Source organism: Pomacea canaliculata, linkage group LG3 (assembly GCF_003073045.1).
Source record: "Pomacea canaliculata isolate SZHN2017 linkage group LG3, ASM307304v1, whole genome shotgun sequence".
Taxonomy (NCBI): Eukaryota; Metazoa; Mollusca; class Gastropoda; order Architaenioglossa; family Ampullariidae; genus Pomacea; species Pomacea canaliculata.
In genome coordinates, this window is record NC_037592.1 from 6,183,643 (window position 1) to 6,208,493 (window position 24,851).

Consider the following 24,851-nt stretch of genomic DNA (forward strand, 5'->3'; position numbering starts at 1 on the left):
GCCGTAGGTTGGGCATCCCTGATTTATTGGATATAAAAGTTACATCTATACAATAGTCATCAATATGCTATCACCTTTGAAATCTGTGCTTGTTTGCACACACTCAGTTGTGTATTTATGTACTCTTGCAGTTTTGTATCGTAGATGAATTATTTATAAACAATTATATGACCACTAGAGTCCAAGCGCTATAGTTTCTCTGTAGTTTGTGTCAAATTTATTGTTTCCCAGGAAATTGTAGATTAAAAACTCTTATTTGGACGTAACAATTACTGCTGTTTTCTTCTGCTCATGAAATTAATTTTTTTCTCTTTAACTTTCCTTAACTTGTGACTTTGACCTTCTTCCTTATAGAAGAAACGTGTGAGCTGGCTGGGCACACAGAAAGCTTCCTTACAACAGAAACTATAAACAGGGGTCACATCAAAAGCAGAAGTAAGTTCCATTAGAAGATCTGAACTCATAACTTTATAATCTTCACCGCAATAATGACAAACCAGTCTTACCACTGTGTTACCAGGTACACAAACCGGCACAAGGACCATCAGTTTCTGTAAGTCATTTATCAATAATACCACGCGCTACATAAGCCATTCTCCATCTCAATCAAACGGACAGAAATGGATCGAAGTCCTTTTCTGATGTTTATTTATACTCCAGCTGTGACATTGCGCGTCATTGCGAATTTACTGTGATTGATTACAAAAAAAGCATAAAAGGCGCTGCTCTCTGTCGGAGTGGTCTGTTCAGGGTAGTCATGACAACGCTGCTTACCAGTCGCAGCAGTCAACTTGGTGATAGCAGACGTCTCACTTATTCAGGTAAACTGATTTCAACTACTTATTAGCGATTTATAGTTTAAACACACGTCACACTCCACGTTGAGCTGCAGGCCAATCAATAATCACTGGTGATTAAAAAAAAAAAGTATCTGCCAACGATGTTTGCCGTCGACCTCAGGTGCTCAGGTATTGGCAACAAAACAAAGTTTACAAGCGTATAATACAAGTAAATTTCACAATGAAATGTATTTGTTTTATAATAGGCATTTAAACATAAATAAGAGAATGAGAAAGTTGTGACCATTCAAAGGTAAAAGTATCTGTATCAGGATTTCTCATAGTCCTGAATCAGAGATGGTTGTCTTCTGCTGGAGCACGAAGCATGGCGCCTATCGCTAACCTGTTTTAGATTATAAAACTAAGATTTGGTGCACACCTTTATTTGTCCAGTATGTATGCATGCATCAGTGAAGCCCCAGCGTTGAGCATGCTACATATCTGCAGTATACATTGTCAAGTGTACTATCATGTTGTACTCCCTGTGACACTGGGCCAGAAGCATGAAGAATAAGGTCACCCCAACTGTTTACTTGATTTACTTTCCTTTCTTCTTTTAAATACAAATATAGAATGCATATATTTCTCTTCTTCAAAAAAATTTTTTTATAAAATACACAGCGAAAAGTTCTAGCCCATAAAAGTTTGAGATGAAAGGCTGAACATATAATTTTTCTGCTGGCAACGACCAGCCCTGCTTACCGTAACGCGGGCGCTCACTCACGCCTGTGAGAGCCTGTGATACCGTTCGCCCACCGTGGGCGCCTGTTAAAATGGCGGCTGACAGTGAAGTAGAGAATATAATTTTGTTGATGGACATATTTGACAGCGACGACGAATTAATAGAAGCAATCTATTGCAGCGCCAAACAATATACTTCTAGTGGCATTCATGTGGGAACTAAAGAGGAAAAAGTCCATGAGAATTAAAAAGAAAGAACAATGCGGTAGTCAAGCATAGCACGTAAAAACAAACGACGAGTAGACTTTCTGTTGTTGTCGTCCCGATTCAAAGTTTCAAGATCGAAGGCAAATTCATCTACCATCTCTAGAAAGACATGACGATGAAATCTGAACTTTTAATACACTTCTTTGTCGTCGTATATATCTATCTGTTGCAAAATATTTATTAGAAGATCCACAGTGAATATTATCGACACGCCTAAACTTTACAACCATGGCGGCCATCTTTGCGCCCGTGGCGTACTTCCTGTAGAGGAGGTACGCAGGGCAGGGCTGTTTTTGACTCACGTGACTGGCATGTTTCACATCTGCCGATGCAGTCAGCAGGCAGAAAACTTACGGAGACGTCACACCTGCACAGGTAGTGTGATTTGAACTGCTTTCCTTTTGAGATTTCTTGTTGCATTGCGTCAATCAAATTTGTTACATGTGACTGTACACCACAAATCAATTACATTAGAATTAATTACATTAATACATTACGGAATGCTGTTTAAACTTGGTTCGATGAGATTTTCACAATTCAAGCAAAACTTTTCCGCTACTTTTACCTTTGCCCTAATAACTCTATACCTTACCTCTCTCTTTTCCCATCTGTAGCTCACGGTCAACCGCATATGGTGGCCTGTCAGTCATTAAAACCTCAGTGACCGCTAAGTTTACCTTTAATTAAATACTTGACTCGACCGTTTGGTTCTGGTCTTGAACCAGCCTGCTTTAAGGCACATTAAACCTAAGATATTTTTCCTTGCCTACTTCAGCTTCCAAAAATGTTTCATCTTTTGAAAGTTCAATAAACGGTGTCGAAATCAACCGTTGTATGTCCTCTAAAGCGCGGGTTGGTCTATCTGTATTGTAATATTGATCATAATGGGTGCAACATGTGCAGCATGTATGAGGATATGCCTCTGTAGACACACTGCTTTACATCAATATTAATTAAAGTGTTTACAGCCTTTGGACGGCTAATAACAGTGTGTGTGTATGTGGAACTAGTGCAATGCAGGACACTTGGTGCTGAGCTAACTGTAGCATTAGTGGTCATCATCTTTACTTGTTGGCATTCTGTTGGGTATCCTGCTGAAATGCCTCGGTCAGCTTTGTCGACATTAAATATGGACAATAAGCATCGCATTTAACATTTCACAACTTATCTGTTTTAATTTTCTGGAAGTACAAGCATTCTTTAATACTAACCATCACCCACGGGCCTGCTTTTGCTCTACCAGGACGCATACCTACAGAGCTGCACGTCTATCACTGCAGTCAGCAGGCAGGGAAGCTACAGAGTCGTCTCACCTGCACAGGTAGCATGATTAAAACAGCTTTCCTTTTGAGATTTCTTGTTTCATTGCTTCGTTTAAATATGTTACATTTGACTGTGCACCACAAATTAATTACATTAGATCACTGGTACATTTCAAAGAAAGATAAATATTCTTCATTGTTTTATATATGTATATGAAGGCATCATAAAAAAGCTAACTTTAATCTCTCAGAAATGTTTGGTTTTAAATGCTGAACGCCCATGTTGCTATATATTACAGGAATGTAGATATGAAACGAAAGAAGTTTGTTATTCTTCTTAGAACAGGAGCTACTTTCTGTTTCCATAATCTTCTCTATTAATGATATATATAGAAAGAGAGCTCACCTAGCAGTGATCGAGCGGTGAGACACACCTGACAACTGTTGCCTCAGTGACTCACGCTGGCTGAACATGGCACACGCCGGACGATGCTTCCTCAGGTACTCTTGCTCTCTGTCTGTCTCTACCACACTTAGCTCTCCGACTGCTGATATTTTGTCACTCACACTCAGGTTTTGTATAAGATGTTTATATACAATGTCTTGCATTACAAGTATGTAGAACCATCTAGCATCTACTTGTCACGCATGCGCTCTCTCGTACCGAATATCATGGGTAACAAGGCATCAGTAACACTCTAGGGCGGAGTGTCGTCGTAATATGAATAAATCCACTGTCCAGCTGTACGCAGCATTCTACTTCAACACTCTTTCTGCATACCAGTGTTTATCTATTTTATTCGTTTTATTTTCTTCTTATGTGCCGATTTAGGGGAGATAACCTAGTCTACTAGACTAGTAGAACATCAGTTAATTATCTCACTTAACTCGGCTTAAAAAATTAGAACAAACTTGTAATTTTTTTTCTACTTGTAGATTGCTGCAAATAATGTAATAGTGTATTATTACCTGAAATGAGTAAATGTTGAAAATTTCAGACCTACAACAATCACCTGCACTCCAGTCACGTTCAGACAAGACAATAATAAAACACAACAACAGTTGAAATTAAAGATAAATATAATTTGAAAAAAACTTTCAACCACAATTAATTAAAATATTATGCGTTTTTAAAGAAAGTTATCGATACTAAAGATTTCACTTACGAAAGCATCTTCCCAACCAACAATACCTTTCAGCTATTTACCTCAAACAAACAAAAAATACTATAAATCACAATCTCACAACAAAAATTCCACAGTTAATTCACAACATTCAAAATACACCAACCACCGTTTTCAGACAAAAATTGATATAGACACAGACTGGTCTCAACAGGTTCCTCTTGACAACTTTTCTCAGAACATGTTATCAGGACATTTACACAAAGTCTGGTCAGGACTTGTACAATACCCAGGAGACTTTCACGTTCCCTGACCCAGTCAAGGGAGAAACCAACACATGAATGAAAAAAAACCACAACAAAACACTCTTTTCCATTCGTCCCTTTGTTCACATTTCGACCTTTCAACAGCCCTGAATTAAACTGTCAGCCACACACCCCATCGGTGCCTTTCACACCTTCTCCCCTCCGTCTTCATTTCCTACCCCTTCCCCAGCTGAAATAAAACAGCAGGTTTGTAACAACAACACACATTGTACATACAAATATAACTTTAATGAAAGTATTAAAAAATCACAGAAGTGTATAGGTAACACAAGTTCGTGGTAAAGATAAGCTTAAATTTATTGTGAGGTTTATGCAGAGGCAGAACTCACAATCTTTGACTCAGTGGGATTACTTTCGAAGACAAAAATATTGTTCTATCCAAACAACCCCTTCTATAGCATAGTACTAACAAATGCAATGAGATTATAGAAAAACCTTTTCCAAATTGTAGACTATTAATTTTAAGAATCTCAGTAGACAAGATATTGTCATGATTTATAGTTCATGGGAAAGCTATTGTTAAATAATGAGTTTAAAATAAACATACTGAAACATATTTACTGTTTAACAGAAGCAGCGACATTGACCGTTAATAACACCAAAAGGACATGTCCTCGACACCCATGGACTGCAATCCACAACCTGAGTCTTCAGGACTTGTCATCAGCCCGCGCATGTCTCACTCGGACACAAGCATGTCACTAATAAGTAAGACACTGGACTTAACAGCAGCCGCCGAGTCTGGTAACTGGACTCTTCTCGACGATTGGCTGAGCTCCGATGACGTCACGAGATGTGATGTAGAACAAAGCTACATACTCCACAGACTGGCAGCAGCACCGGAAGTCAGTCTCTCGCTTGCACGAGATATTTTAACGAAAATATTGAAACATAAAGTAGACATCAACATGGTGGATACAAACGGTGACACAGCTGTCGTGGTGGCTGCCAGATGTGACAACACAAAGATGGTGATGGAGCTTCTATCCCGACAGGCAGCTCTACCACCTGATGTAACACACGTGTGTTCTTTCTTGCAGACTCTGACTAACAACTGGAAACCACAAGAGACGCCTTATATGCACGCGCTTGTTGTCAAACTGTTGTGGGACAGACTACAAGACACAGCACTACACAGCTGTCACAAACAGCTTCACCACACACTGGTCCGGCTGGCAGTCACGTTTCACACGTCACTTGTACGTGAAATGTTTGTAACAGAACAACAAGTGAACACTGTAGACAGTGAGGGGATGGCCGTGTTACACAGGTTAGCCATGTTTGATAGCGATGACCATGTCCGTGTTGTGCTCTTTCTCATCAGCAAAGGTGCCAACGTTAATCTACAGACCACGACAGGTGACACACCTCTACATGTTGCTGCCAAACACAAGAGCTGGGCGATAATGGAGGTTTTGTTACACCGACAAGCCAAAAGTGATGTGGTTGATTGTGAACAACGTTCAGTTTTACACAAAATGGCTTCTTATGCTAACCCTAAATGCTTCTCAGAAGTCAATGACATCCTTCCGTTGTTATTCCATAACAACACCGACATCAACAAAAGGGACAGAGAAGGAAACACAGCCTTACACCTGGCAGCACTCGCCGGTAACATGGGGTTTGTGAAGACATTGTTACATCATGGTGCTCGTGCTGATGGTGTTAATGGCGAAAACAAAACAGTGCTACACATGATGGCGATCAGTAGAAGTAAACATCTTTTGAGTAATGACTCATGTAGGAACATTTTGTCACTCATATTAAACAAAGGAGCAGATGTTCACAGGACCGATTGTTACGGGCACTTAGCTGTACATCTTGCTGCAAAACATAACAAATGGGACTTTGTAGAATTTCTGTCCAGATATTTAAGCGACCTTTCTCATCCTGACCGTGAAGGATTCAATATCTTGCACAGATTTGCGATACAATCATCCTCCAAACAGCTTCATTTGTTTTACCAGCTGTGTCACAAGGTTGGTGATATAAATGCAAGAAGTAGAAGCGGTGACGCAGCGGTACACCTGGCTGCTAAATATCAGAACTGGGACACACTGCAGATGCTGGTCCAACAGGGCGCACTAATCAACGAACCAGACAGTGAAGGTTGTTGCCTTTTTCAGATATTAGCTAAGGCAGGAAAAATAGAGAAATTGGCTTTCTGTTTGCTTAGGGAAGAGCAGGAATTGTACTGTAACAGTCGTTTTTTGTATAAAGCCAGAAAACTCACTACCGAACAGGTTTGGTCAGTTATCGTAAAGTACATGGGAAATATAAACCAGGTAGATTCTGAGGGTTTGACTCTCGTTCAAAGACTTGTTATGAGCAAAGAAGGTCAACTCCACACTTATATATTCTGTCGCCTTCTTGAGCTCGGCGCTGACGTCACCTGTCGTGACGCAAACGGCGACACTGTGTGTCATCTGGCGGCTAGAAATGGCCACTGGGAGATTGTCCGATACCTTTTGGAGCTTGGAGAAGGAACGGACAACCTAGACAGCGATGGTTTGTCAGTTCTTCATAGAGCAGCAAAAGCAAATACAGAAATAGCACGAGATGTGCTTTCCTACATTCTACAACGGAATCCTGACTTACACAAGCGAACAAGACAGGGAGACACAGCCGTACATGTGGCCGCCAGATGCCAACAATGGGAGACTGTCAAGACCTTAACTAAACTCGGGGCAAACATTTTTGACTACGATAGTCAAAACACAAGCGTTCTGCAGAGAATGATTAGATGTCCCTCTTCAATCAGAATCGAGCTATCAATTCTACAAAATTCAACCGCAACATACACAGCTCAACAGTTGACCAACTCACTTTTGTTAAAAGCAGCGCAAGTCTGTAGACTGAATGTAGTTCGATTTCTGTTGGATCAAGGGGTTAGTATACACCAACGTGACTCGGAAGGTCTTAGTCTTTTACATCACATAGCGAAAACAAGAGAATATTTCTCGATCGACATGACTGAACATCTTGAATACTTTCTGGATAAGGGCATTTGCTTGGAAGATAAATGTCCGAATGGCAACACACCTCTACACTTGGCTGCTAAGTCTGATAACTGGGATTTGGTCAATTATTTAGTGGAGCAAGGAGCAAGCATTCAAGACCCTGACAGTGAGGGCTTCTTTGTTCTCCAGCGACTGGCCATGTCCAGCAGTTATGATGAGAATCAGCGGGAATTCCTAAGACTTGTCATCAAAAAAGGAGCTGATGTCAAAGCGCGTGACTCCAACGGAAACTCTCTGCTTCATCTTGGTGGCAAAGCGAACAACTGGTCATTTGTTTTACATATCATACAAGAGTCTAATAACCTAGAACCAGAAGAGCTTGACAATGATGGCTTCAACTTGTTGCATAGGTTAGCACTGTTTGACGAGTGCTCAAATTGGATGGAGAAACTTTTGAACAAAAACTTTAATTTATGTGGTAATGGCGACACTTGTTTGCTTCTGGCTGCATATTTTCTGGATAAGGGCATTGGCTTGGAAGATAAATGTCCGAATGGCAACACACCTCTACACTTGGCTGCTAAATCTGATCATTGGGGTTTAGTCAATTATTTAGTGAAGCAAGGGGCAAACATTCAAGACCCTGACAGTGACGGCGTCTATGTGCTCCAGAGATTGGCCATGTACAGTGAGTATGGTGAGAAACACATTGAAATTCTTCGACTTCTCATCACGAATGGTGCAGATGTGAACATACTTGACTGCAATGGTGACTCTATTTTACACCTTAGCGCCAAAGCCAACAATTGGAGTTTTGTTCGTCAGATTATCCAAGAGACAGGTGACCTTATTACAGACGAGCTTGACAGTGATGGCTACAACATTCTGCACAGGTTAGCGCAATCTGGGCACTCAGAGTTGGTAGAGGCTGTCTTGAACAAAGGATGTAATGTAGAGGCCTTGAGTAGAGATGGCGACACCTGTTTACTTCTAGCTGCAAAGCGAGACAACTGGACCTTTGTAACGCGTGTACTGGGTCCCGTGTTCAGCAGAAATACTTCTCCCAGTTTTGCGCAAGATGCTCGAAGTATAAGTCAAATAAATCTTAATACAAGAGACCTACGTGGATATACGGTCTGTTATCTTGCACTCATAAGAAAACGGTGGGACCTCCTACGACGACTGGCAGAATGGGGCTACAACATGGACATGGACATCATTGATAACGAGGGGCTCGATCTCCTGCAGACAATGGCATCAGATAATGCTTCTGAGCTCAAAACCCATCGGAACTGGTGCAGATTGTTAAAATGCATGAAAGAAAACAGGTTTATATTCACTCAAAAAAATGGGCTTGGAAATACGCCATTTCAAACAGCCGCCAAGAATAAAAATATTCTGGGGGTAATCTGTCTTTATTTTCATTATAAAGGTGGTGAAGACTTCAATTCCACAGACAGCGATGGACTGTCTCCTTTGTACAGACTTGTCGACATACTAAATAAGTCCAAAGAGGATTTAAACTTTCGAAAGACGCTTGCACGCATAATACAAGATATTTTGATATCATGTAAGGCACCTGAAAAAATATCTTGGGATGGCAACACGCCTCTTCATTTAGCGGCGAAGTGTAGTGAGTGGTTGACTGTCAAAATGTTGCTGCAGCACGGAGCACGAGCTGATGTGTGTGATCTCGAAGGTTTCACCGTTTTACACAGATTTGTTCAGTATGTGACAGTGAGAAAATATTTATGGCAGGAATCTACATTTTTTGTCACTAAAGCACTGTTCATTAAAAAACTTTTACAGAGTGGCGCGAGTCTACATCAAAAAAATCTCGAAGGAAACACGCCCCTTCATCTTGCTGTCCAGTATCAGAAGTGGGATGTAGCTACAGAGCTTGTTCACCTTGGGGCCGAGGTTAATGAACTCGACTCTGAAGGGTACACCATCCTCCAAAGACTGGCACAGGTACCATATCTCAGACATGGACACTCGTGTGTAGTACTCATTGAACTACTGCTTGAGAGAGGTGCTCGGTGCGATATTCCGTCAAAGCGCGGTGAGACTTTGTTTGACATTGTAGTTGAAAATAAAAACTGGATCATGATGAAATGTTTACTTACTCAGGAGATGATTGTAATCAGAGAACACGACGACAAATTTCTTTTGCACCGTTTCGTCTTCAGTTACAATGGGGCTCTACACTCTGATGTCTGTGACCTTCTGATTGAGAAAGGATTGTCTGTGAATGCTGAAGATTGTGAAGGCAACACACCACTTCATGTCGCAGCTCGAGTAGGCAACTGGGACTTGGTAGCACACTTCATAAGAAAGGGTGGTAGTGGAAGAAAGCCAGATGGAAACGGCTTTTCCATCTTGCACAGATTTGTAACTTCTGTGAACACGTCTCATGAGGACATGGAAGAGGATGATTATGAGGACATGGAAGAGTACCTTGACACATTAGATGTCATCCTTTCTTCAGGCGTTGATGTAAACGCTACGGACCCCCGGGGTAACACAGCGATACATATCGCAGCGAAACGACAGCTGCTTGATATTGTGAACCACCTGATAGACATCGTTGACAACCTCAACACCACAGACAGCGATGGCTTTACTGTGTTACTAAGACTGGCACAAACACCACATCCACAATGTCTCCATGTTTTACGCCGTCTGCTACAGAAAGGTGCTGACATAAACTTCTGCTCGATACAAGGTGAATCAGTTCTTACACTTGCAGTCAAAAGCAACAACTGGCCTGTGGTACAATTTCTTGTCAGCAGGGGTGTACAGTGTAGTGTACAGACTCTGGAGCAGCTCCACACTATTCATAGACTAATAAAGTCTTCCTCTTCGACATTTGTCGAGGACAAGCAAGTGAAGCTGATGACATTGCTGTCAAACAGTGGATTGTCTATAAACGTTCTAGATCAGTGTGGAAAGACACCAGCAGAGCTGGCACTCATACATAAGAAATGGAAACTGTTGAGATATCTTTTGAAATCAAAAGCACACATAATTAGCAAAAGAGACTCATTTTTTCATGATCTTGCTAGACACTGTATCGCTGGCGACATTTTTACAGATATTACACGACTTCTGGTTATATATGGCTTGGACATTAACCAACAAAATATTTTTGGTGTTACTCCTGTTCATGTGGCAGCTGATGAAGAGAACTGGGACGCTGTTATAGTATTTGTAGAGAACGGTGCACATATAAACATCCTCGACAGATATGGGCGCAGCCTGCTTCATACAGTTGTGGGTCATCTTAGCTCGCAAGATAGTAGGCAGCTGAACAAACTACAACTCCTAACCTTTTTGGTAGAACATGGGGCAGACATTAACAGGCGAAGTCAAAACAACAAAGCTGTTTTACAAATAGCAGCTGCGAGAGATGACTGGGAAACTGTGGGAGCGCTCATTCAATTAGGAGCTGATTGTGAACTCACTCCCAGTGAAAAGAAGTCGGCTTTTAGTAAACTTCATCTCTTTAGGTGGGAAAATGTCGACGAGGAAAAGGTGTGTCGTTTTGTAAATTATATCACAAATGAAGTTTTTGACACCAATGATTCTTTCCAGAAAGAAGACAAATGTGATAAAAAGAAAAGTATTTTGCAGATGTGTCTAAAAAAGTCCAACTGGCCTATGGCAAAGGCGTTGGTAGAATGTGGAGCTGACGTGTTTCAGCTGTACACACATCGGACTCTGTTAGAGTTTATGATGTCTGCATATTCATACAGTAATACAACAGCATGGATGTCTTTTCTTGACTCAGTGATTGCAAAAGGATTAGACATCAACACTAAACTTAGAAATGGATCTGGAGTACTCTTCCACGATGAGACTATCAGAAGCATAACTCGTGGAGATAAAGTTAATAGTCGTTTGTTTATTTCACTGTTGGAGAGAGGAGCTAATCCTCTGATTGTTGACTCTAGGGGACAGACATTACTTCAAACAGTACTAGAATCCGATAGAAGGAGTATGCTAAGGGGTCTGAAGAAACTTATTCCCGTTGGGGTAACGACACATCAGCCGAGATTTACTGAGGCCATGTTACAGTCACAAAGTGGTTCCACCGCACAGACTGTGTCCCCAACAGAAAAGATGATCGAGGACAAGAATTTCTGTGTCCTGAAGTTGTTGATCGAATCAGGCGCAAGTTCAAACGCAGAGTTATTTCGTTTGAACACAGAATACCAAGTGAAGCTGGCAGGACAGGCAGACACTGATGACAATATTAGAGAGCTGCTTGAGGTGTTGAACATGGCCGCCAGTCAACCTCGCTCACTGCAATCTCTGTGTCGTCTGACTGTTTCTCACTGTCTTGGTTGTGGACCTGGAAGGACGGACAAACTCAATAGCTTGAATATTTGTCCTCTATTAAGAGAACTTGTCTCGTTTAACGACTTACTTTCCGAAGATTTTTTTTTGCAGATCGATAAAGATGACTCGTCGAGTTCGTCAATCAGTGGTGATAAATATTATTAGTGGTAATTTTTTTCTGGTAGCGGTATCAGTGATGAAACTTATTGCTTAACACATCTAAAAAAGTTCAGAATGTTGTTATTGAGACCTTCATTGACTTTAGTCCCTAACTGTATTCTCAGTCATACATGTAATGTACGTATTGGTACGAAATTAATTAAAACTTAAGTCGTCTTCATTCAACAACAACACAGTGTTCCCATAGTCTTGTACTTTAGACTACCGACACTTGCTATACTTGTTTTGTCAGACAGACATTGTTAGAGACTAAATTGTAAGTGCTCAGCACATGTCAATCCTTGTATTGTATGGTACTAAACTCGAAAACTTCGTTTACTGTTTGTAATTAGATTCTAACATGTTGTACAAATGGTGTCTTTAAACAGCTGTATGCTTCAGCAAACTTGTAGGTGTAGTAAAGGGGGTCACGTGATGCCGCTGTGTTGACAAAATCAACTGTCATGTCCAGGCTGTTCATATCGTATAATAATAATAATAATAAGGATAATATTAAGTACAACACAATAGTTTTCAATATTCTTTATGTATATGTTTACTTTTGTAAATATAATTAATGTGAAAAGATGTGTAAAGTGGAATGATGGACTGTGTCTAATGATATGTAAGTGAGAAATCATCCAAGAATATTAATAATAGCAATCATAATAATAATAATGGGTACTTGTAACGCAGTACAGCATGAAGACCAAGATAGATGTAGATGGAACTCTGCGCAGATAAGTAGTGATAAATGAAGAATGACAGACTGGAGGTGAGATACGCAAGGTATAAACTTTGTAAATAGTATTCTGTGTATAAACGCTGTTGTTAATTTGCAACACTACAATTTATAAACTGTTTTTGTTGATAAATGAATCATGTTTCCTTTTTTTTTTTTTTTTTTTTTTTTGCTTTTTTTTTTTTTTTTTTTTGTTTGATTTTTGGGTTTTTTTTTGTTTTTGTTTAGGTAAGTATATCTTTAAGTTGTATCTAAACGTACGAAAATATTCTTAAACTTTACACATAACATTAAATCTCCCTAGCTGTCAAGATGTTAATCTGTGATATTTTGGCAACATTTTGTGTGGAAATGAAAATGTTAAACTTTTGTCTTTTGGAGATTTAATGATATTGAATGACACCAGAAGTCTTATTGCTTCCTCCCTTCCTGCTCCGATTGTGTGTTTGTATGTGCTTTAGCAAGTCTCGTTGTTTCTGTCTGAACAGTATTTCTCTAAATATGAATTTTTTTGCGGAAAAAACTATCCCACTCGCGCCTCAATTTGTTCCATAACGAGGCTCGTATGGTTAAAAACTTGAACCTCGAAACTAATTTCCCAATTTATCCGTTCCGCACAAAAAATATCCCTATAAAGATCAATTAACATTGTGTCTTATGTAGAATTTAATCAACTTTTCCAACAAATAACAATGAAACTCGTGGATTCAATGAGTGGTAGACCAGCAAGAGCTTGATATTGTAATCTCCACTTGCAAGTAAGCTAATCCTTCATTGGCTTGTGGCCTGGCGAAGATTTCTTCTCTGCCATGATGTAGGTCCTCTCACTAGTAACTAGGGGCCGTAACCTAACCCATCTACTTGCTGTCAAAGGACTGAACTGGGTTGGAAATTTGTAAAAAAAAATAATAATAATAATTTTTTTGTACTACTCTCTTTTTACCTTTGTTTACGAACAATTGGTTTCGTTGTACATTTCGTTTGCATTCAGAATCTTTATCTTCATGTGTTGGAAGTGTTTCTCATAATTTGTTTTCTCCTTTATTACAAACTTTAGCTATAGTTGTTATTATTCGTGTTACATTTTCTTAATTCTTTAAAATCTTTATGTAATAAAAAAACTGACTTTCTATTGTTTTCAGTATATTACATTGTTTTTTTGAACAGAGGTCTCATTGCGAATGAAGTGAAAATAAATGATTTATATGTTGCTGTTCTTTGACTAAGATGTGCAAAACGTTGGTGACTAATTGAAATTCTTCACATTAGAAAAGAGGGCGGTGTCAAAGTTTTCATACTTTAAATCACAAACACATCTGACTTCTTTTTGTTGCTATAGATAATTACAAATATATCATTTCAAGCTTTGGACATACCTTCATTTAAAAGAATGCTCAAATTAGTTTGTCAGCTGACGAACCATGGAATGAAATGCATGCATTAGAACTAAAATAAAGGGATCTGAGACTAAAATCATGAAATAAAGAGTAAAATGAAGCTTGCATGAAATATCTAAAACCAACAAAGTGACAACAAACTATTGGCGGTGATCTAGAGCATAAATGTAAACTGCTCCACACGCGCAAAAGATTCCAAGAGTTTAAAAGATTCTATTTTCTGAATTCCTAACAACAAAACATCCCTGGTAGAATGATCGCTGACAATAGAGCCAGAAGTGTAGTATTTTTTTTATTATTTTTTTTTTTTTTTTGCTTTTTAACGACTTTATTCTGAGTTATTTTACTTATCATGAAATGTCCAAGATTTTAGGATATATTTTTTCCTTGTTTCATAAATTTTTATATTGCAAAAAAAAGTTTGGAGTTTTGTGTATAATTGTAGCATTGTTCAGAATTTCTTTTTTTTTTTTTTTTTTTTTAAATAACATTTATTTTCCATTAACACATTACATTACATGACAAAATCATCCAAATCATATTCCTTGAATTATAACGAGCATACATAACAATATCACAAACATTAAATAGTGCCAGACATTTTTGCCCCCAACATTTTTGTGCAGGACTCTGATTTAAAGTAATTTCAATATACTATCTAGTATCTAACAATTAAACTAGCTTTCTTTTTAACATATATAAACATTTATTTTTTCCTTATTATTATTCGCACATTATTTTATTTATTTATTTTTGAATATATAAACATTTATTCTTCATTTACCTATTAATCATATGGCATATTCTATGTTTAAGCCATTCACTCCATTGCACTATACCATATATAACAATATAAAAGACATATAAGGTAGTGTATATCAACATGTATGAAAGTCTAGTCACTGCTTAAGTTTTGGTCAACAAGTTGCATATAAGGTAGCCAAAGTTGTACAACTTTTTCTTCTTTCATTTCCAGGCGTGCATTAAAAATTTCAATTTTATATCTATATTGCAGTATCTGAATGAATGGTTGCAATTGAGGTGTGGTTTTTTTGAATCTGCAAGAGTATATGTATAATTTAGCAAGTAGTAAGATTAAATCCAGTACATCATCTGTCTCAAAGTTATTACTGCATCCAAATAAAACCAGGTGTTCACTTAATATCATCCTTGTCATAATCCCACATTTGTTTGACACATAATTTTGAAAGTTTTGCCAGAAATCTTGAACACATTTACATTTCCAAAAAATATGTTGAATGTTTTCTTTTTCACATCTACAATAGTTACAAAAATCATCAATTTCTAGACCCATATTAAATAAAGCTATTTTTGTCCCCAATATTCTATGCAAGACTCTGATTTGGAGCCATTTTAATTTAATATCTTTAATCTTGGCTACTTTCCTGAAGATAATGTGCCAATCTACATTTCTATTTAGTCTTGTATCCCATTTTGAGCAACAGTTTGGCACATGTGTATTAGTTACCATGTTATCATAGTACAGTCTTGCACCTTTCTGTACAGATTGAATTACACTAAGAGTTTTATTTGTATCATAGGCAAGCGGTGATGGATCAGTTGCATTCTCTCTGTCTTGATGCATATATTCCTTTATGGCATCTATGCAACCATTTAGAGAGACAAAATTAATGTTTACATCATATATCCTTTTAACATCTTGACATGATAGAAAATTACCTCTTTCATCCAGCAAGTGTTTAATTAAATATATCCCTTTGTCTACCCAACTTCTATACAGAAATGGTTTATTCCCAATCTTAATTTTATTGTTACAAAAAATAGGCTCTGATATAATCTCTTCAATATGTTTACACACAACACTTTCTCCAAATATCTCATACGCTTTTAAAACATCCGTCCAGAAACTATTTACAGTTACAAAAGAGCCAACTGCTGGGCCAAGTTTGTCTAGGTAATTTAACATTTTATGTGAGGACATAATAATCATTTTCCAACTATGACTGGTTTTCTTTATGTTCCGCAACCATGTTAGTTTTAAGGCATTCATATAAGTTCTAACATCAGGTATGTCAATCCCCCCATTATATACTTTTTTAATCGACACTTTTCTGCTAATTTTATCCTTTTTTCCACCCCACACAAACTGAAATATAGATTTTTGAATGTTGTTAACAATATGATCTGGGGGATTTGGCAGCAATAACCACAAGTGTGTTAACTTTGACAAGATTAAGGACTTGAGTATTGCTACTCTTCCTAATGGAGTTAACTGTCTTTTCAGCCAAATCTTGTACAATGTTCTAATTTCGACTAGCTTACTATCATAATTTAACTTTATACATGCTTTTAGATTATTAGTAAACCAAATACCAAGAATTTTGAACACTCCTGGGTTCCACTGCATCTGTAAATGGGGTAAATACTTAGCTGTTGAATTTGCTTTGCTTCCCAGCCATATTGCACTTGATTTTTCAGTGTTCAGAACTAAACCAGATATTTTTTCGAACAATTTTAATGTATTCATTGATTCTTCAAAAGACTGTCTATCACCCTCTAAAGTCAATTCTGTGTCATCTGCATATTGTACAATTTTAGTTTCGCTATTTTGGATTTTTATACCTTTTATGTATGTATTTTTTCTAATCATAATAGCTAGAATTTCTACACATAAGATAAATATATAAGGCGAAATTGGGTCCCCCTGACGGCATCCTCTTCTAACATAGAACCATTCAGACAATGTGCCATTAACTGACACACTAGACTTGATATTTGTGTAGAAAGTGCTTATCCACTTACAAAACTGTGAACTAAAACCAAAAAAATTCAAAACTTTCAGCATGAAGCTCCAGCTGATACTATCGAACGCTTTTTCAAAATCAAGACATACCAACAAACCAGGTTCTTTATTTTTATCCAAATGTTCAATCAAATCGTATATCAGCCTAACATTATCCCTAAGTATCTCCCGCGGACAAAACCAGATTGGTCTTCATGAATTAGGGATGATAAAACTTTTTTCATTCTGTTTGCAATGCATGTTGAGCCAATCTTATATACCACATTTAGTAAAGTAATTGGTCTCCAGTTTTAATTTGGTCTCTAGGTTTATCTACTTTGGGAATGCATATGATTACACCTTCTTTTGTGTAGAGGATAATTCACCCTTACTAAAACCTTCATTTAGAGATCTAACAATGAAAGGTCCAAGTTGTTTCCAAAAGACCTTAAAAAATTCCACAGTGAATCCATCACTCCCTGGGCTTTTCCCATTACCCATATTTTTAACTGCCTGGCTCGCTTCTTCTAAAGTGATATTTCCATCCAACAAATTGAGTTCAAGTTGTGTAAGTTTTGGTATATCTTCTTGGATATTAGTAAAGCTAAAGTCCTGAACAGCTCTCTCTGCGTACAGGTTGGAAAAGAATTCTCGCACTTCTGCTCTTATTTCTTCAGTTTTTCTAATACTTTCCCCATTTTGCTTCTGTAATTTCCGAATTTGCTTACTTACATAATTACGTTTTTCCAGTGAACAGAAATAATTACTTACTTTCTCTCCATCTGCTATCCACTTTGCCCTGGAGCGAATCAGTACACCCTCCATTCTTTTTTCTCTTAAACTAATGAGTTCACTTTTATTCTTTTCAAGTTCAAGGACTTCTTCTTCTTTTAACTTATCTTTGATCTCTAACCGTGTAATTTCTTTTTCTAATATTTTTTCTTTATCATTATTTCTTTTCTTTTTCTTGCTAGAGTAGGTCATTGTTTTCATTCTAATTTTCATTAGCATAGTATCTAGAAATGTTTGATCAGACACTACAAACTGTATTTCCATTGGGTGAATATTTGCTAAATTCTCCCTGTCATATGGGAACACTGAGTACTCTTCTGTCACTTCTTTAATGACAGTGTTTATTTGGGTTAGATAGTCTTTGTCCTTCAGATGTGAAGAGTTTAGCTTCCATAGATTAAATCTCCTTTCCTCTTGTTCTGTAGCTAATGACAAAGTAATCAGTGAATGGTCCGTACGGTAGCCCGGAGTAATATTTGCATCCATGACCAAATTTGAGAGCAAGTCTGACATAAGGAAAAAATCTAATCTACTCTGTTGGAATGGTCTTTTCCTACGCCAAGTATATCTTAGTGCTTCTGGGTTTAGTTCACGCCATATGTCTACTAGATCCATGTTTGTCATCATCTTATCAACTTGTTCTTGCCCTTTAATATTATTTTTATGTTTGTAATTACGACAGTCAAGTTGAAAGTTCAAAACAATGTTCCAATCTCCTCCAATAACAATATTTTCTACTCCTATCTGTTTAACATATTCTTCTAACTGAGAGTAGAATTTTGGGTCGTCTTTATTTGGCCCATAAACACTACCAATTAAAAACTCTTTCTCTAATGTTTTTATCACTGCCATCACATAATTTCCTCCATTATCTTTATAGACTTTTTTAATTGAAAATTCAAAGTTATTATTAAACAGAATTGCTAACCCCCTGGAGGAAGAAGTAAATGATGCGAATATGCAGGAGTGCCCCATTCTGCGGCAATCATTTTTCCTGTTTATGTTCAAAATGTGTGTCCTGTAACAGGGTAGATTGAATAAGACTTATTCCGTAAATAATGAAACACATCTCTCCTTTTCGCATGTCCCCTAGTCCCTGACAATTCATTGATGCAAAAGTGAGTTGTAGTCTGTACTCATATTGAGTGAATAGAAAGGTACACTTAGCAGCAGCTAAAACTAATAGGTACTTAAACCAATATAAGCTCCCTTTTTGTGCTTTTTGTTCTGCCTCTACTAACTGTTTCTGCAAACCTGCTCTAAAATTCATATTATGATTAGAAGGTGTAAAATAATACAGTAATCAGCAGTGGCTAAATATATTTACCAAAAGTGACAGCATATAATGCAACAAGGATGAAATATGAATATTAGTGAGTAAACTTATAATAAAAAAGCATACCCATAAAGACATATGTGGGGCAAGCCCAGGCACGACAAAAAACCAGCTTGACAAGAACTCAGACAAAAAGCACAAAAAACATAGCAAAAAATATGAACAAAAAATAAACAAACAAGCACAATAAACAGACAGTTCCTTATTATTGGTTGGCATATCTTATCATAGTCACCGTTAATTGCCATAGGCGTGATCATGTTTGCTGGCACTGGTGGTGGAAATTTCTAAATATTGGAAGAATCTAATACAAATAGCTTCAGGTTTGAGTACATGCGTTTTTACAAATCATGTCTACAACATTGGTTGGACAAATTTTAACAATTAATCGTTATATGTGTCTGGGTGTGTGCATGCCTTCCCCAGTAGAATATTTCACAAGGAATAGCCACATTTTAACCATATATCATTGGAAGCAAGGAAAGGGAATCAGAGGAAATCTGAAGGCGTATCTCAAATAAGGGTGTGCACATTAATGTTGATGCACTTACCAGTAAGCTGGTGTTGAGAAATAGAATTGTTTTTTGCACAAGTAATATCCTTTATATACACACTTGCTCATTCCCCTGCACACCTCAGTCACTTCATTCACGGTTTGTTGATCTGGTTGGGGCGAACCTGCCTCCGCGGCTGATGTAGGTGTATTGGGGTAGAATGGCTGGATCTTGAGAGCTGAGAGGGAGGTGTTGACAGTCCCCGCTGAGCTTTTTCTTTATGGGTCGGCTGCTGATGAATTTGCGGCCGGTGAACATGCTGCCTCTGAAGGGTATCCTGAGGAAAGCGTTGCGGGTTGCCCTCGCTCCTCCACTTGCTTACACAAAACTTCTGTAACTCTTTGTAACTTCCCCAGTCGGTCTGCTATTTCACTGTTTGTAATGTTGGCAGCGGGGAAAACTTGGGTCAGGAGGGTTTGTCGGTCACTCGACTGAGATCGACATGTTTGACTGACACTGTTTGCCCTCTCTCGTTGTCTTCTCTCTCTTCCTTCGAATTCTCCAGTTTTCTGAGCAGACGTGTTCACAATACTTTCGTTAGGGCTGGTTACCTGTTTTCTTTTTTTATCATCGTTTATCTTTTTGGACCCATTAGTCTTTCGTACAAACAAATAATTTTAAACCACAGGAGTAAGAAACCCCACAGGGTAACCCCACACTGCTCTGCAGCGCTCTACTGAGGTGATCACAATTCGCCGCCAATTTCACTGTCTTCACCAGCTTCTACTTTTTTTTTACAATAATTTCACTGAAACAATATTATCCATGGGATTTTCTTAGACACAATCTACAGACTTGTATCCCAGATGTGCTGATCCACCAACACAGGCCATAAGAAGATTTTGTTTAGGTAAATAAATGCATTCTTTTACACCGAGGTACAGACGCGTCCTACCTCGACCATGATCATCGCTCACCCCCAGAAGTGTAGTATTTGTATTTCTTTTGTATAATCACATTCCTCTTGTCTCTAGTCTACGACTGTCCAACCTAAACGCACAATCATGGTCCATTTGCGTACTGATCACCTTCTTCTAAGACGATGAATTGGGTAAGTAGACTGAGATAAACTTAAAATAGGGTAGGGTATGATGGGATGGAGGAAAAATTTGTGTAGATTGTCAAAAAAAAAGAAGATAAACTAAAAATGATGTTTGTCCCATAGCTGATGTTCGTAGGGGAGCTGTCTCATGGAGCGCAGCAGATGTGGACTCGTTCCAGCGAGTCTGGTCATCTACCCGCGTGAGAAGGTCCTCCAGTGAACAGCCTGTTCACATCTTCATGTTAGTCACCAGTCTGATTTCCACACAGTTGACCGCCTTCAACGTCGCCTTACGGGACTGTGTGACACGACATCATGTCGGACGACATGACTGAGCCTCAATCTCCTAGCGGAGATGATCACAGCTGGCGAGGAGGAGCTACAAAAGGCTTTTACCACCCTGTGCAGAAACATCTGGATGACCAAGCAGTGACTACGGGGAAAACTGATGTACAAGCCACTGAATCAAACTTTCTTTTTTAATACCGTTCCACTAGCACCTATTGTTGAATCCCCATTGCTGCTACCATCAGAGACTAGTGCTGTCTCCTCTGTACTGCAGGAGGCACAACCAATCTAAGTGTTGATCGTTAGCCACTTTTCAGCACACAGACAACATGTCTAAATTAACATGACAATCTTAATATTAATTAAAAAGAAAATTTTGTTTCTTACACATTTCAGAGGTTTCTCTTCCGTACTCGAGAACTGTTAGACTGCGGCAAATACCAACAGGGAGCCAACTCGCCTATCGATGCCCAAAGTTGTGTAGACAGTCTTCCTTTAGAGAGTAAGAAAAAGGGGAAGACATGGTTGACTGAATGTTTCTGATAAAAACGTCCCTTACAGTTTTAAATTTTAAATTATATATATATTCAACCCAAAATTCGAAAACTAAGAAAAAATTTATTTACCCTTATGAACTTATTTCAATTAAAAACGTTTTTAAATACTTATTTTCTGTAAACTTTTTTGTTTTGCTTTGTTTGTGTTGTTGTTTTCTTTGCCGTTGCTGTTATGATTTTTGTCAATTTTAATCACAACTTCTCCGGGTGCTTATAACTCTTGTGTCTTTTTCTTTCTGTTGTGTTTCACCCATCCGTGTTCTCTTTGTCTCTTGTCAGAGGATGGAGTGTTATCGCAGTGTGACGGTTGCTAATCCACTGTCCGGCTGTCTGACCGCTTGTGGCATCCTTGTATTTTTACACGCTCTCTACATAACAGGGTTATAGAGTTTTTTCGTTTTGTGACTTTATTTTCTTCTTATACACCGAAATAGGGGAGATAGTCTGCCAGTCCTAGATCAGCAGTTACCTATCTCCCCTACTTCGGTTTACAAAATTAAAAATAAATTATTTTTCTACTTTTGGACAGTTGGAATTGATTTAATACTGTATTGAAACATAAATGAGTAATGATTAAGACTTTAGGCCTATAGAAAGATAGTAAACGAATTTTTTTTTTTTACAAAATTCGACCCAACACATACTGTACATACAAACATAATGAGTGAAATGAAAGTGTGTAAAAATAGTTCTTGTGATGTTTGTATAGAAGCTAATCTCATAATCTTTAACAAAGTAAGATTAATTTTGAAAACGAATATATTGCTCTATACACACCACTCCAACATTTTACAAGAAGCGCGATTTATGTAGAAGTCTGTATTTTTACTACCCTTTCAGCCAGTAACGAAGCAAGTATGGACCTGCGTGCACTGACATGTACAAATGTACACACACACTAAACTGTCACAACATGCAAGTTTAGTAAACAGTCAAATAAACATTGTGCGAGAGCTGTGTATAAAGACTTTGAACTCCTGTGGACTACAAAAATAATTCTGTTGCATGCGCTGACTTCACTTGGCAATGTTCCCGAGTCATATTCAACATACATTCAATGGTAGTGTCCACCTGTGTGTTCAGATCATGAGACTCGTCCCCAGCAAGCACCTGTCTTCTCGTCCTCTTACAGATGTCTGCAATCTTCTGGTAACCGAACATTTCGCTGTTCGTTGTTGTCTAGCAAATCTTAGGTTGCAGTAATCATTATTTTTATGTCTATTCAGCATTAGGTTTATCTTTTTCCTGTAATGGTTTGTTTATTTTGAGAATAATGTAAAATACTTTACTGACTTAGGCTGAACGTTTACCATCTGTCAGAGATTCGCCAGCGTTACTGTGCAGTATTTGAGATTTTAAGTGTGTATATATAACTTCCTAAAGATCCCACATTTGTAAATTTTTCACTCGCTACTACAAACCTGACAAAGCTTTATATTTTTCACTATTTTATGTCGTCTGTAGTATATTTTTTCCGGTAAATTACTTTTTTTTTTTTTGTTTAAGTCCGCGCGTGTTCATGTGTGTGTGTGTGCATATAAAGAAAGAGAGATTACAATTTTCCCACAAAAATTCAAACCTGCTGTGTGCTATGTGGTGTCTTATAGGCTGTCAGGCTTATCTACTTTCGGTTGTGTAAGCCCATTCAGATATTACGCTAGCCAAACAGAAGACGCCGTTGTGTGTGACTGTGGTCTTATGACAAAGTTTGTCTGGGTTTGTTTGGTGTTGTGTTGGTGGTTGCTACTGGAATCGCTAACCCAGTTGGGAATGAGTAATCTCTCTGCAGAGGTGTCCTTACGTGTTGTTGATACTCAATGACTTGCTGCTTTGTTGTTTTCAAGTCTCAGAGTAGCACCTACATATCTTTTGATCCTAACTACTGCACGTGAAATTACTCTACAGTGCTGGACCATGTCAAAAACCTCTTTTTCTCCAATTTCAGGGATACGAAGACCTTAGCATACATTAGCACGGGCATTCTGCTATCATGAAAACAAAAGGTCAATGCTGAGAGCCCGTCCACTGAGATGGTGGTTGATGTCGCATACATTAGCCGAGTGTTTTAGACATGGAGCAGCTACGAGAGACAGCAATGAAAGAAGCAGTCTGTTCAGGGAACTGGACCCTCGTCAAAGAATTGTTGTGCAGAGAAGATGTGACAGATCGCGAGATTCAAGAATCGCTTGTTCTACACAAACTAGCTTCCAGGACCGACATCAGCTTGTCACTGGTCCAAGAAATTGTGGAAAACGCTTGCTTACGTCACGTTGATCTTCACCTGACCGACGACAACGGTGACACTGCTGTCATGGCGGCAGCAAGGTGTGGTAACTGGGAGATTGTGAGGTTACTGATGTCTAGGAAGGCAGCCCTACCTGACAACACAGATCACGTGATCGTCTTCCTGCGTACTCTCAGTTGTAGTGAAAACATCAGGGACAGCTACATGTTAACTGCGGATATTTTGCGATATTCATGGAACATTCTTAAGCGAAAAACATCTGATGGAGGTGGAAGAACTATACGCACTATGTTGATTCACCTTGCTGCAAAGGTCAGCTGCTGGTGGCTCGTTCGTGATTTAGCTACTGCTGATCTTGACCTTAACACTCTACACGAAGATGGCTATGGAGTTTTGCACTGGCTTGCTAGGAATTATATCCATTCGGATGTTTCTCTTTTGCAGAAATTGCTTGACAGTGGCGCAGACATTAATTTCCCAAACAGCCACGGAGACACGGCCTTAAATGTTGCTGCCAAAAATAACAATTGGGAAATGTTTACGTCTTTGTTGCTACTAAATGCAAACACTGCCATTTGCAACAAGGAAAAGCAAACTGTTTTTCCACATCTTAGCTTTTTCGACTTCTTCAACAAAAGAGCACAGGAAACATTTTAGTTCTGTTTATAAACTACTGAAGACTAGATGTCAAAATATAAGCATGCAAGACGCCAGAGGAAACACAGCTTTACACTTAGCAATTCAATCAGGAAACATTACTTGTGCTAACAAATTAATTAGCTTTGGTTCTCGTTCCGACTTGCTTGATACAAATGGTCGGACTGTTCTACACTTAATGGCGACGTACACACACTTGAAATACTCGTCTCGATTTTTGAAACAAGTTATAAAAAACGGGGCTAAACTAGAAACTAAAGATTTCGAAGAAAATACTGCTGCACAAGTAGCCGTGAAATGTAAGAACTGGAGCTACGTGAAACAGTTAAAGGATGAAGGGGCTGATTTTGACTTTGTGAACTCTGACAATCAAAGGAGTATGGCCTGTGACTGGGTGGCTTCAGGGGAAATGCCACAAGATGTTCTCAGCGTCTTCTCTCCCCGTGAAAGCAATAGGATTTCATCATTCAGTAGCTTCATTTCGTCTGATCCCAACCCGTTAGATGAAGCTGTTGAGA

The 24,851-nt window shown here is 38.4% G+C and overlaps 2 protein-coding genes across 4 annotated transcripts; both read left to right on the forward strand.

Annotated features, from left to right (window-relative positions):
* The first annotated feature begins 1,862 nt into the window (after positions 1 to 1,862).
* Positions 1,863 to 14,602, forward strand: LOC112559060. 3 transcript variants are annotated; one of them, XM_025229944.1, is made up of 4 exons: positions 1,863 to 2,162; positions 3,031 to 3,108; positions 3,443 to 3,550; positions 5,071 to 14,602. In XM_025229944.1, the coding sequence occupies exon 4, from the start codon at positions 5,108 to 5,110 to the stop codon at positions 11,963 to 11,965; it is 6,858 nt and encodes a 2,285-aa protein (XP_025085729.1). In that variant the 5' UTR covers positions 1,863 to 2,162; positions 3,031 to 3,108; positions 3,443 to 3,550; positions 5,071 to 5,107; the 3' UTR covers positions 11,966 to 14,602. The 3 variants fall into 3 exon arrangements, with proteins under 3 accessions (XP_025085729.1, XP_025085728.1, XP_025085730.1); XM_025229943.1 differs by having other exon boundaries at positions 1,863 to 3,108; XM_025229945.1 differs by lacking the exon at positions 3,031 to 3,108 and having other exon boundaries at positions 2,152 to 2,162.
* Positions 14,603 to 22,227: 7,625 nt separating this feature from the next.
* On the forward strand, positions 22,228 to 24,842 carry LOC112559065 (putative ankyrin repeat protein RBE_0921). The gene is made up of 2 exons (XM_025229957.1): positions 22,228 to 22,580; positions 23,377 to 24,842. The coding sequence occupies exon 2, from the start codon at positions 23,503 to 23,505 to the stop codon at positions 24,331 to 24,333; it is 831 nt and encodes a 276-aa protein (XP_025085742.1). The 5' UTR covers positions 22,228 to 22,580; positions 23,377 to 23,502; the 3' UTR covers positions 24,334 to 24,842.
* The last annotated feature ends 9 nt before the right edge of the window (positions 24,843 to 24,851 follow it).